Consider the following 15027-nt stretch of genomic DNA (forward strand, 5'->3'; position numbering starts at 1 on the left):
TTGGGTCATTGTTGTTTTAAAGGGTTGAAAGTTCCATTAAAAAAAATTAATTAAGATAAAATTCCCTTATTTTAAACAATACGTAAGATTTACATTGCTCTAAATAAAAGAAACTTACCCACTAAGAACACCAAGAACTAAGTTGAGCATGAAAAACGAACCCAGAACAATGAGTGGAACAAAATAAAGCCAATTAAATGAGCTACCAATGGCATCATTCATCTGAAAGTAAATAACTGCATTAACAGATAACAATGGCAAATTTTAGTAAATGAAAATGTATATATATGTATATATTATATAGCTAATATTTTATGATTGAAAATTGTTCTAATTACAAAAAGGATAGTTATAACATTTTAGTTAATTTTTTAACATCCTCCCAGGACTCTTATTCCTGGAAAAATAATTTTTCATTTTACTAGAAAAAATAGAAATTATGTTTACATATATTTCATTTTGATAATATAGGTATTCAAACTATATATAAATAATTATAGGGCAAAACGTCAGCAAATAAGTAGTTAACTATTTTTTGTTTTCTTTTGACAGCTCTCCTGACCATCATCTTCGTATATATGAAATTATTGAAATTTACACTTGTCACTGATGTCCTGATATTGATGTTATATTTTGTAATAAAAAAAATATACAAATAAAAAAAAGAACATACCCAGTATAAAATAGATGTCCAGCCTTCCATGGTAATACATTGAAAAACAGTCAACATGGCAAAACCTATGTTGTCAAATGAGGTAATGCCATTGTTCGGTCCTTCCCATTCTTCCAGGCATATTGAAACATTCGCATTGCATACATAGGCCCCTGAAATTTGATTTCAGATATGAGTTTAATTTAGAAACTTGCAACATCAATTGGCAACCAATGTAAGATCTAATAACTGCCATAACGTGTGATTTGGTCATATCATTTTGTCAGTGATGGATTAAAAACTTTTTGGGGCCCTGTGTGATACTAAATTGTGGGAACTCCCCTTGATTAGGGCAGGGAACTGCAGGAGGGCTTCATAGTTATGGAACACCCCGAAGGGGTAGGGGTTAATCTAAGAGCCCCTAAAACTATGATTTGTAGTCTGTTATTAAAATAAATTATAATAAGTCTGTAAAATATCGCAATTGTAAATAAAAGCCATTTTTCTATGGCGTTCCATCCTCCCTTGGTGTAACTACGATTCAAAACATTAGCTATCTATAAAAACAAAGGTGTAAGATGGAAATAAAACCTCGATGGAAGATTTTTGTTAATTTCCTTCAATCTTATTACTATGCAAATTATAAAAAAAACATTGTTTTTAATAAAAACATGGTGATGACTTTTGTGATTTTTTAAATGATACTTTATGGCATTTATAAAAATGATTTAAGCATTTTAGGCATGTATTAACCTTCTTCTTTTAATTAAAAATTCAAGCAAATTAATATCTATAACTAATCAGTTATTATTATAATCACTTTCAATAACTAAATCAGGATATAAAAAATTTATAAGCATTTCATAAATCATCCATCATTAGAAAGAACCATTATATTAATATTTTGTGATAAAAAGTATAGTGGTCCAACAAATTAACTGAAAAATAGTTCGTATTAACCCATATTTAGGTCACAGCAAGTTTGTACAACTTAGACTGCATTATATAGGAAAAGAGAGAAATAGCAAAGTTCATAATTATAATAAGAAAATGGATTTTAAGGCAGCTAAAAATTATAACATGCAAAGTATAAAATAACTCTTTTTCAAAATAATAATAAATTATGATTTGTTAGAGAAAGGAAAAAATGGATATAAATTCTATTATAACTAATTTAATGGATTTATTTACCAGGTGGAGCTTCAGTCTTATTATCTGTGTTGCAGGGAGTTTCGGAATCGCCCTCAGGGACAACCTTCATTAAGTCTTCCAGGTTGTAACAGGTTTTGTGCAATGCTCCTGAGTAAAATTCCAACCCAATAATGGCAAATATCACAATGGCAAACAACACTAATAAACCAATCTGGAGTAAGGGGGCCATCGCCTTGATAATAGATTTCAACACAACCTGCAGACCTGCACAAAGTCATCTATTAGTAAATACACCTAAATGTAACATATAATAATTATTCTTAATAAAAAATCATTATTTATGTTAATTAACATAATTATATAACACAATTAAAGGAAATTTCATGTTATCAATGTTTTCAGAGGTTAAATTGTTGAATTTATGCCAAAATTTTAAAACAACTTCTCATAATGATAAATGGAAAAACATTATTTTCATAATATAAAATATTAAAAGATTACTTTCCACAGAAAATTTTTAGATAAAAAAATTTAATAAATAGAGAAAACTACTAGACACTTGGCAAAATTTTAATTTTATCAACATATCGTTATTTGTTTAAGAAAACAAATATGATGGAATAATATTATTTTGGACAAAAATATAAATGTTATGCTAGATATTATCTTAGTCACATAAATATAACAAAGGAAAAATACTAAATTATATTTGCTATTGTATATATCTAAACTATAGCTGTTATTTAAAACTATCAGTTAAACCTAATCTATGAGTGGTATAAGATATTATGCATAGGGTTAACTAAAGCAATTAAGACTTTTTCATGATTTTGGTTTCCATCAATTGAGAAAAATGACTTCTTATTTTCAATGAAAATTTTCTATAAATAAAAAAATACAAGATTGGCTAAGGGATAATTAGAATTAGTAGCTTTAATTTTTAGGCTGATTGTTTATTTGAAAAATACATTTAATTTCTGGTATCGGTTTTACTTGAGCTTGTTTTACCTTTTATTGTTCTCAAACTTACTTGGGATGCCGGATACGAGTTTGAGGGGCCTGAGTACTCGAATAGCCCTCAATGTGCGAAGATCCATATCTAAATCGTTTGTGGGGATAAGAGTGATAAACCTGTGGAACCAATAGTGCTATCACTACATAACAAACACTAATCTACTTTCTACTCTAAATACTAAAAAGTATTATACCAAAAAAGAAAAATCACAAAATCACTCATGTGCATGCCCTCCACTAGTAAAAATGTTCTCTTGAGGTAAAGATTATTTTAAACAGCTCTTTTATTCTCCAATATTAAATTCTTTACATAATATTGATGAGCATTGTTTTATGAAAAAGTTAAATAAAAAAATTGTTTTTGGTCATATCTGATAAATTCAACATTCAATATTACATTATTTATCAAGATAAAACTGTTTAAATTAGGTTGTTCACCTTTATCATTAAATTAAACAAAAAAAAAAAATTCACCTCACATATTATAATGTATATCCTCTTAACCGAATTATAATGGAACAAATCATTTTTAGCTAATAAAAATATTGAATATATTATCAAGACTACTATCTAAATTTTAATTACTATTCTACAATATTTCACATACAGAACTCACCACACAAGAGACCCAAAATATGATACTATGATGACAAATGATGCTATGCTAACTAAATATTAATAGATATTAAAAACACTAGAACTAATAATTAATTTCAAAGTAGTCGCTAGCTGGAACTAATGATACAAAAAACATTTAAAAGCTGTCGGAAATGTTGCTGAAATTAGTGTAGTGTAGACTATGTTGAGAGTTGAAATAAATTTAATAATGAGCTTTAGTTATAAGAATAAACACTTCCACTATAACTAATAATTTTAAAAATATAATAATTGTTTTACAACTAACTATTAGTTGAAATGATTTGTTTTCTATTGCATTTACTAAGCTTATTTGGATTTCAAATTTTCTAATAAACCAATATATGGTTATTTTGGAAGCTTTACTTGCGGCAACGAAGTGAACACTGAGATAACTACTCTATTCTAGAGAGCTATATACTATTGTCCGAGATGACAGCTATTATGTCGGTAACTGGATCCGGTCCCTTACTTGGGATTCGGGAGACAAGTTTGAGGGGGCGAAGGACTCTGAAGGACCTCAGCATTCTCAGGTCCACGTCGACGTTTGATTCTGCGAATATTGTCATTGACCTAAACATTGACACAAGTCACCCTACTAGGTTTAATTATCGCAGCACCGCACTCCTCCAAATCAAAACAAAGGCAATCTGCTCAAATTTCAAGCGATTTAATAATTTTTAAAGTTTGTGATATGAATGTTGATGGTGAATGAAAATGAAAAAAGGCATTAAGTTGAAAAAAAGCAAACTTACCCTGTTACTACTACAAAAAAATCCATGATGTTCCATATGTTCCTAAGGTATGAGCCGCGATGAAGTACAAAACCTAATGCTAAAATTTTAAGGGATGCTTCTACACAAAATATGCCCAAAAAGTAGGCCTCCGTTTGCTCCTAAAAACAAATCATAAACCAATATATTAATATTCTTTAATGAAAGGTTCTAAAATACAGACAATCACTATGTTAATAGCTGTTAAAAGAATATTTCTAGATGTAGATCTGGACCAGTGGTTACCAACCAGTGAATTGCGGACCACAGTTGGGCTGCCAGAGTGGCAACACATAATTTGTGAGGACTTGTTGTTAGAACTATTTTACTGTTTACATTTTCACATGTTTGAGGATTATTTAAAAGGTTTTAACGTAGATACACTATAACTGTATCTCATAATGCACTTATAACCTCTCTATTTTTCCAGAGGGTTCCTCTCTTGCTTCAAGTAGGAAGTGAGGGCGGTTCATACTTGGTTCAATTTCAGGCTTCCTGGTCTCAACTTCTATGGGTTGGAAACCACTGATTTAGACCAAGAGAAGTAGAGTCATGATTGGTAGAAATCAATAACAATGAATATTTTAAGGTAATACTAGTTCAATATATTTAATGTATTGTCAAGCGGTCCTTATAATTACAATATTTTCTCCAAAAAATTGTGTTTGATTATCAAGTTAGAATTATTTATTATTAGTTTTCATTATCTCTATCAAATCTACATTATGCTCTTAACCATTTATTAAATTCTAAATTATTGTGGTAAAACTAATTATACTGGAGTTAATTATTTTGACAATTGAAAAGCTCATAAAAGTTAAGGGATTCATGATAAGATAAATTTGATTTAAAGAATCAATCTTAGGTTAAGTTAGCTGATAAAAAAAAGTTAATTAGAACGAAAACCATGTTATAAGAATAATGAGAAATTTAAAAAGTAATATTATGTTATAAAAATACTAGAAATTCGCCAATGATTCTTTCATAGCTAAGATCCAACTATCTTTAGAATGAGATAGAGAATAGAGCATCAGGTTACATCATCTTTAGAACTACCAGCAAACACATACTATTAGATAAGTGAGAACTACTATTATAATTTCAGATTAAATAAACGAAATGAAAAGCGATGGTATACATTTTAATCTAGAAAAGGATTGGATATCAACATTTGAACCAGGACGTTTATTGAAAACATTTATAAGATTCGGACTTCTTCAACAAATTCAATTTATTTTCGTGCTATGGGGAGTGATACATTCCTTTAGCAGTAATAACATTAATTCATTTTACTATCTTCCAGAGAAATTCAACCGTTAACCGAATTAGGGCTCCCGGAACGGCTGATAATAGTTATAAATAATTCTGGGATAGAAATCAAACAAATATTTGGATTTCATATTGTATAATTTTTTTAGAGATATCAATAATTAAGATATATGAAGAAGATATCATTTTTTAAAAAGGATAATTAAAAAGTCAATATTTTCTAAAATAGCTCTTGAATCAACAGAAGCGGAAGAAAAAAGGGTTAATTAAGATATTTATAGCTGTGGTGGTCATTAAAAAAAAAAAAAGTGAACCTCTTTGACTATACGAATATTTTAGATTAAATTCTCCTCATGTAATTATCTAATCTGTCTTTACTTAAATTATAGACATTTTCTAATTTGAGTTTGAAAGGGAAATCAAGATGGGTGAGGCTTACGTGTAAGCTGACCTTCAGAACCTCTTTCTATAATCACGGATACTCGGTAGACGGGGAACTAAGCAGTAATAGTAACCTCTTAGCTGCCATTGGATATTTGCCAAAGAGTATTAACTGTTAAATATACCATCGAGTCTTAAGTATACAAGTGAAATGGTTAAATTCGACGTTCGTTGGTCTTTAGCTGAGCCAGATGACAGAACAACCTTCTCCGAAACTATAAACTTAATAAAAACAGCAGGAATCTACATCCTAATCGAAATTTTCCCCCAGTAAATGAAAACCAATTATAAAAAAATAAAAAATAAATAAACAATGCATAAACAGGTGATTATACACCGCAAAACAAGTAAAAATCGTTGTTGTAAAAACCAATTGAAGGAGCTCTTGAAGTATGTAAACAACTCAAAGTGTTTTTGTTTTTTAAAATCATGAATCTAAGTCGAATATGATTCATAAGCATTCGGAAGAAATCCATTCACTCGATAATCGTTTCAAAACAGTTAAAAAAAAAAAAAAAATTTAAAATTGAGTAACGGGCTTGGCTGGTTTTGAAATGCAACGTCTCAAATTATAAATAATAAAACAAAAATTTACAAATAAGCCCATAAAAGATGGGTAATATAAGCAACAGCATTATACAAGAGGTGATTTATAGCGATATAAATTATTATCTTATATATACAAGTACATATTTAAATATCAACTGAGTAGTATAAACATAAGAACAACAAAACCACTTACGAGTTTTTTTGCCAGTGTAGTTTTATCCCCTTGTGGAAGATGTTCCTCCAACGCCAAGACTACACAGTTGGCAATGATGGTGAGTAAAACTGCGTATTCAAACGGAGTGGATATAATCATTAAGGAAAGCTATTAGTTTTTAATTTTCATAATGTTGAATTAAAAAAAAAACATATAAATATTGGTACGAAATTCACTAGGCCGTACTTACAACTGATTATGATAATGATAAATAACTGTTTATAAAACATAAATGATTGACATAATACTCAATTATGGAAGTATTTCGTATTTATAAAGTATATGCGGTTTAGGACCGAGTATGTAGAATAGCACTACCATAATGAAAGAGGCACAACGCAAATTTCTGATGTCCTAAATTTTAATGGTTGGATGCTTATCATTCCAAGTAACATCCAATTCTTAAATTTTAAGCCAAACCAACAGAAACTGATGGTGAATTACCAATTGCCAATTGGGGGAAACAACTTAAGAGTTCATATAGAATCTATAAATGTTTGTAAAAAAAAAAAGAGAAAAAATTGTGATGGTTTTAACTTTGGTACAAATTTTTTTGTAATTTTAGCTCTGGATATGCGTTATATATTAATTTATTTTCTCTGAGCTACATCTAAAGTTCTCTGAACTATGTTTAAAGTTCTCTGAGCTATATTTAAAGTACTCTGAGCTATATATAAACTAATTGTGTGAACCTAAAAATTGATTTTGTGACTTTCACTACCGATTACAACTCATTGAATATCATACGTAATGAGCTTGCTTTCAAAATTCGGTTTTTTGGAGATTAGATAACTAAGCTGGATTAAATACATGATTAATGGCACATGATTAAATACAGTAAGTAAAATAATACTCATGCATTTCGCGAAAAAATAAGTTTAATAATTTCTTGTTGCTAAATTAACTGATTATTTTGATAAAGCACAATACTCCGCATTAATTTTTAAAAGTGAAGAAAATTAGAAAACAGTATAAATTAACAACCAAATTTCAGAATTTATCGTGCAAAAAAATATTTGTAAAGTAACAGTTGTAATAATAAATTGTTGGTTTGTTCTAAGCTCATTCACCAAATACATATTCCCTCAAACAAATAGAAAGATTGAGCTGATGGGCCAGTATTAAAAAAAAAATCCACCAAATCGAGTCGTAAATTAAAGGAATCGAGTTTTACCAACAAAAGTGACATTATCCAATATTTTGAAGAAGAATTGAATTATTGACATAGTGGTAGAATATTGGAATTACCTCACTCGACCGTTTAATGCGTAATTAAATATGTTAAAACCGGATTAGTGGACATAAAAGATAGACAGGTAACCCTTGGTCACAGAACGAGAATCATGAATCATGAAATCATGCAAAAAGCACCTGAAAATCCCGAAAATCGTGGACTTACCTAACACATCGGACCATAATATGATAAAAATACTCTTTCCAAAGTGTAAGAAATCAGCTCCACGAACCTGGTCACAAATGGTAAAAAGAGAGAACAAATAATAAAAGTAAGAAAGAACGCATCATACAGAAGAAGAACTATACTTTCTATTAAAGGAACCAAATGCCAAAATCATAAAGCTTGGCAGGCTTTGGTGGTGGGAGCCCGTAACACGACCAAGAAGCCACCTCAAATTACGATGGGCTATTGGTGTAAAAGAAGATTCGAGTAACTAACATAATTTATGTATGTATATGAGTTAAGCCTAATAAAATTGGTGGAGATTTATGAAAAATATAGCAAATGTCTCATTAGCGGATCAAGATAGAAAATTTAATTTTTAGGACGCTTTTATATCGTATGCTTCGTATTAAGGAGGATTATAACTTTAAAATGTTCGGGTCCTTATCACACTTGATAATTTTCTTAGAAATCTATTCTTGGCTCATTTTCGTCCGTGTTAACCATTGTTTGGATTTCACGGAAATCGATATAATTAACTGTCTTCATTGGTGTTAAATGGAAAATATTAGCAACTTAAATCAAACATTTAAACTTATAAAGAGTGTATCTTATTTTATTTTTTAACGCTTCCCTAATAGAAATTTATGGATCGGCTATCAAACTCCCCATCATTGCATTACTGTTATTTTTAAAGAAATAATAGTAGTGATTGTTATTAAAAATAACAAAAAAATAAATTTTTAACGAGGATGTTAAAAATATGTTTTCTGTAGAACTGGCATTAAATTGGAAGTATTGAGAAGCACAAAGAGTATGTTGTGGGCGGAATTTTTTTATGACAGGGCCTAAAAGGTCTCGATGGCAATATCGGCGGGAGTCGCTACACGTGGCGGCGGAGGGGAAGTAGGGTTGGAGGGGAGGAAGGCTATCGATTGTGAGGTTATGGCTCTAGCTGGGGTGGGGGTGTTCAATGGGGAGTCCCTTCTCAATGAACCGGCTCCCCACTCCGTCGCCATGTCTTCAAGTCAAATATTATTCTGCGTCATTAGTGTCGTATTGCTGAGACCCAGTTAGGGAAACTCGGGTAGCAAGCGAGTGGAAAGGGCCTGCTTCGTCAGTCCTCACTCGAGCGAAATGAATTAGTTTCCACTATCGCGTTATTATAAAATCAAGTTTTTATTTTTTATTCCGCATAAATATTGATCTGGATTTAGATTTTATTGCTAATATTTATGCCATTGGAGATTATGGTGCAGTTCCTTCTTGGGACTGTTACAGTAAATCGATTCCCTTGATAAGCCGTATCTTTTCTCTGTCTAATACTGCCATTATATTACTTTAGTCATAAACATATCCCTCATTAGAAGTCATTCCTAATCATCATTCCTTCTATCCTGCTGTGGTGTCCCACAGTGCTTAACCATCTCTCCTATTGTTTCCTCCATCTAAATAAATGGCTTAATTAAGAACAAACTTCATTCCAATTAATAGCTTTTCCAACTAAAAATATCTTTACTTTCACCTTTCTTACTTCTACCTCGCTATCGATTAGATGCAAGAGGGTCTGAATAAATTTGGCGCATTGTCTAACATTAATCTTCATTCCAAAAACGAAAGCCATTTTTAATGGATCTGGCCCGCACTTGAAATCCATAGAATGTTTTTTTCTCTTTTTTTATGGTCTTCGGGATCTTTGGTATCCCAGTTTGAATTTTTTAGTCTTTAAAAAAACGCATATTTAACAATTTTTCTTATTGTTCAATTTAGAAACAATCGACATTCGTATCTGGCAAATATACTGTTATGTATAATACTTTTTAAGCAGAGCGATAAACGTAATGAAGATAAATTGATTTAGGCAGCAGAATTTAAATTGCATTATTGTTATTTTTTTAGCATAAGTGCGTCTGAAATTCTTGATATCTATAGAATACAATCTAATAATAAAAAAAACTATATTTTTATTTTAATAATTTAGGTTTATGACACTTATGGATTTTAAATGTTATTGACAGATAAACTAATACCTTCAGTTTGTTTAGATTCTCATCAATTTTAATTTTTCAACTCCTCACCTATTTATGGCAAAGATTTAGCAATTATTTCTCAGCCTTGCAAAATGCAGTTAATGTGGTACTACAGCAACAACATCATCCAATAATCTTACCAGAAAAAAATAGGTGAATCCTCAAATTTGAGATAAATGGTTGATTTTATTTTCATAGTCCCTTAATTGTCCATTTTTGAATTCCTTTCTGATAAAAACATTCTTTCTATAAAATTTCATTTTTTTGAGCTTTTTTTTTTTTTTTTTTTTTTTTTTTTTTTTTTTTTTTTTTTTTTTTTTTTTTTTACATTTTTTTGGCTTTTAGTTTTTTAAAATTTTTAAACGGGATTTGTTATATAATTCAAAGGGTGGAAAATATTAATTCATTATACCTTCAAATAATCATTTTAATATTAGTAAGAATGACGCTTTTATTATTTTTCAAATTATATCTTGGAACAGTTGGAACCGGTTTACTGGTTTTTTGCTGATGGAAGAAAACAATGTTGTAGCATATGATAATGTTGCAGGACTTCAGTTTTATATAATATAATATTTTATACACAATGGATGCTTTAGGAAGATGGAAATAAATAAATGGTCTGATATGAATCTTTTGAGCGAAAAAGTCCTAGAACCTTCAATGTTTTTAGATCCTCTACAGCACTATAGCCAGAACAGCCGAGATAAATCGGGTAAGCAAGAACACGTAAATTACGGGTGAGGTGGGGTGATATTCTTTCTTAAAAGGGGTGCTGCAAAGATGGGTAGAACAACACAAGTGTCCAGCCTGGAAATACGTTAAAACTGGTATTGGACGGATAGTGTGACCAGTTTCTCATTCACAATTATCGTCAAATGTTCATATGTCAAATAAAAGGTAAAAATTGAAAGTAAATATCAGCCCATGTACATTAGGAACGAGTATGGTCCACCTAAAGTGCGGCTAAGTTTCTGTAACGACTTGTCGAGTAATACACCCCCTAATAACATGAAACGTGAATTTTCTCTCGGCTCATTAATTAGTTAAAACAATTATTTTTGAAATTTTCTCTTGCAAGGTGGTAATAGTTAGTGGAACGAATCCGAAGCTACAAGAAAAGCACAAAACAAAAAAAATAAATGTTGTATAAATTTAATAAGTATTTGAAGGATATGGCCACTCAATGATGAAGCGGGTGTAGCGGCGGAGTGGGTTCTCCTCAGTGAGGATGAAGAGGGAGGTGGGCCCCCCTTTGGCGGGTGCTGGTGGCCCCATCGTCACCGGCCTCGTCGGACTGTAGTCACGAGCTCCGCGGGCCGCCGCCGCCTCTTGCGCCGCCGCCAACCTGAAACAAAAAACATTACAATATAATAACAACATAACACATTCCATACAATAATTTAGTAATTAATCAGAGAGTAAACCAAAAAAAGTTTTAAAAACAAGACCTTATGTCCCTGAAAGAGATGAATTCCATGATGGAAAAAGATAAGATCATACAATTGTAGGCTAGAGGTACAGTTGTAGGCACTTCCCATCGATAGTCTCAAAAAGACTAATTAAAAATTAATAGTTTAATATATACAAGAAAGTTGAATTGTCCAGGAGTAATTCATAATTTATGTTTAGTTTTTTGTTTGACTTTTGACCTGAGATGTCCAACCTCTGGGTGTTAACGTGATGTTATCTTTTTCTGTCCTGGTGGTGGTGCTTCAAGTGTTGAAACGTTGACTGCTTAGTTATTTCTTCGTATTTGAAACTTCATCTGGAATGTTCTAATTTGTAAACTCCTTTGGGGAGTTGACATCAAATATTGGAAAATGATCAGAAGGGATCTGCTTTACTGCATTTGAAGAGGAGGCTGAGGAAATAAGATTTTTTTAGAAATGGGAAACAATATGAATCGTTCTAATGGTAACGTGGTTCACCAGGAAAAAAAGACTAATTGTTTGATTACTCGGTTTTATATTCTACTATATCGCATATACAAGTACTAAAAATTACGAAATTTCAATTAATTCGATGTAAATGAAAATTATTTATGGCTGAAAATAATAGGCACTAGAAAAAAAAAGTTTATTATTGTACATTCATGAATAAATTACATGATTGGCCGCTGATATTTTGATATAAGATTGGAAAACATAAGCTTCAGGAACGAATGGGACTTACAATTATTATGAGGTGAAACTAGTTTAAATTATATCCATTAGTAATAAATAACATTGGAAAGGAAAATGATAACTTCCTACTGAATGAAGAATCTTACTGTGGGAGGAAGTTTAAGATTAAGATTAAGGCGAGGACAGTAGACTAAGCCTGCATTACCGACCAGTCGTGCGTCACTATATGTTCTCTCGTGAAGGGGCCAATCCTTTTACGTATCTACTAAATAAACCTTAATAATATTACTGACCTTAATATAATTTTACATTATAATACTAATTATGGACATATAAAAACTCCTGCAAACAAGGACACACATTTTACTTGAATATAATTTTTTTTTTATAGCCCCTTATTTTCATCTGACATTTGCGTGGAAAAGCACATTTTACTGTACGTTGGCATTTTAAAGAGGCCTGTTTAAAATCATTTCATAATTTCTGTTAATTCTTACTTTTTTAAAATCAATAACTAGGGTATGGGGCTCACCTTCTTTAATTTTCTCTTAGAGCCTACAATAATAATTAGAAAAAATTGATCAATTAATTTTCGAAATTCGGTGGCTTAGAACTAGATCTTTGAAACATAATGGAGTAAATCAACAAGATTTACAATACATTATTGGAATTAAATGATAATATTTATATGTTTTGTATACATCGGTGTCTATTTATCTAACACTTTTCAAACATCAGATTATAAATGAATGTATAGGTGAAGATTTTATAATAAATGAACGCGTATCGGGTCCCAACTGTTTGTAAAATATTATTACTGATTATTTGTAGCTTAGTGAGGGAAATTAAGGTTTTTAAGTATTGAATATGGGAATTATTTAACGGTCTCGTTAGAATTACGCGCTTAACTCAGATAATCATTAGAAGAGTGTGGTTTCCATGAGGATTTACTATTATCAAAAATGAGAGATTTCGTAACTGTAAGGTCTGATAAATTTTGTGGATTTCCCGGATTTTAAATACTTTTCCAGGCGTTTGACGTAGAAATAGCTGTTATCCGTGGATATTTGTAACAGTAATTTAAAATAAGAGAGATAATGGGAAAAAGACTGTTGATTTTGATTTGGGATTTATGGGTAGGCTGTAATACCATGAAAAATAATATCTATAAGTTAAAGTCCAAAGAAGTGTTTTATCAGACTTAATACTGCCTTTCCCTAACTCCCTGTTATTACCAATCTCAAAAATGTAAGAGGGATTAATAGAAATAAATAAGAAATATAAACTTGTTCTTTAACATACATATAGACAAACTATACATATACAAGCATAAATACTAAATTATAGGTGTTGCTATCTAGGAGACAATTTTAGGACCAGTAGCTGGAACTGTTTCAGAGTTTATTTTTTTTAATACATTCAGTGTAAAAAAAACAGACGATAAAAGAATGGTACCTTTTAATTATTGCAGATTTCTCAATTACTAAAAAATAAATGGCAAAGAACGTATACGTAAATAAATAATGGATTATTTTTGCAACACTTAATCTATGGACTGGTGTTTTCTTCAATCTCATTTTCTTTGAATTAAAACAAATTTTTTGATAGTGTAAATGCGGAAAATATAAAACTCGTGTTTAATTTTTAAAATAAATTTATATTTTTAAGCTGAACTGTGTAAAATTAAGGCTTTGTTTAACTGAATGTGAAATTATTATATGTTTTTTTTATTTTAGAGAGACGAAATCTATGTGAAGGTGGGTACAAGAATTGAGGACCACTGCTACAAAAACAGAAGCGATAGGGAATAGCCTGCCAGGGGACACCGCTGATAAGGGCCAGGATGCTTCCCTATCAGCCCTACCCACTTTTTGACAGGAGTTGTAGATAATTATGTTGTTGATTATTGTGCAGTTGTTGCAGTATCAACCGTGGGGAGAGAATGACATGATACCCAATGGTAATCATGTCATTCTCTATTACATTTATGTCTGCCAAAAGGAAGTGGTATCAGTTTTGTATTATATCTATTATTAATGGATTTAATATATTAATTATAGAACGAATAATTTTCATTTAAAAACATTAAAAGTTTCCTTATATATTATAAATTCCTATTTTTATTTATAAAATAATATTTATTATTGGAGAATAATAATAGAAGCTACCACATTCAAGGGTAATGAGTATTATTGAGAAATAAGAAAGAATTTTTAGATGATAATAATATTAAAAAAATAGCAATAAAACAATATAACAGAATAATCATGAGAGATAGTTGACCGTGGATGATTTATACGAGAAGAAGATATATACATTTTATTTTCACATCTCTAATCACTTTATTTTATTAATTCCATTCTGTACAATTATTTACTTTAAGTCATTCTGTTTATATTTTCTGTATTCATTGGTTGTTATCTCGTTCTGTTTTTAGCCCAAACACAGTCCTAACAAAATACGCTGATGACACATCTATACTGTCTGTAAACAACGACCCAACTAATGCATCACAAACACTACAGACACACATAATATCTATTGAAGAATGGTGTCAAAACTGGAGAATCAAACTAAATCCTGACAAATCCCACCAGATCACCTTTACTCTCCGTCGTAAGTCTCTACCCTCCTGTCCTACAGTATCCTTTCGAAATACTCCACTAACGCCTGTTCAACAGATTCGATACTTAGGACTCCATCTTGACAAGAGACTTACTTGGAATCCACACACAAGACTGAAACGACAAGAAACTGCTCGTAGATTCCGAT

At 30.7% G+C, this 15027-nt stretch overlaps 1 protein-coding gene across 15 annotated transcripts in view; it reads right to left on the reverse strand.

Moving 5' to 3' along the window:
• The window catches only part of cac (cacophony), a gene marked incomplete at its 5' end in the record, with an annotated part of 288903 nt that overhangs the window by 69974 nt on the left and 203902 nt on the right, over positions 1-15027 (reverse strand). For 13 of the 15 annotated variants that reach the window (XM_067046862.1, XM_014434586.2, XM_067046866.1 and 10 more), the window contains 7 exon segments: positions 119-222; positions 674-825; positions 1844-2068; positions 2835-2935; positions 4210-4349; positions 6680-6785; positions 11307-11477. In XM_067046862.1, the coding sequence (XP_066902963.1) occupies positions 119-222; positions 674-825; positions 1844-2068; positions 2835-2935; positions 4210-4349; positions 6680-6785; positions 11307-11477 (999 nt within the window). 15 annotated transcript variants of the gene reach the window in all.

Source organism: Halyomorpha halys, unplaced genomic scaffold (assembly GCF_000696795.3).
Source record: "Halyomorpha halys isolate HHAL.00 unplaced genomic scaffold, Hhal_1.1 Scaffold1394.1, whole genome shotgun sequence".
Lineage (NCBI taxonomy): Eukaryota > Metazoa > Arthropoda > Insecta > Hemiptera > Pentatomidae > Halyomorpha > Halyomorpha halys.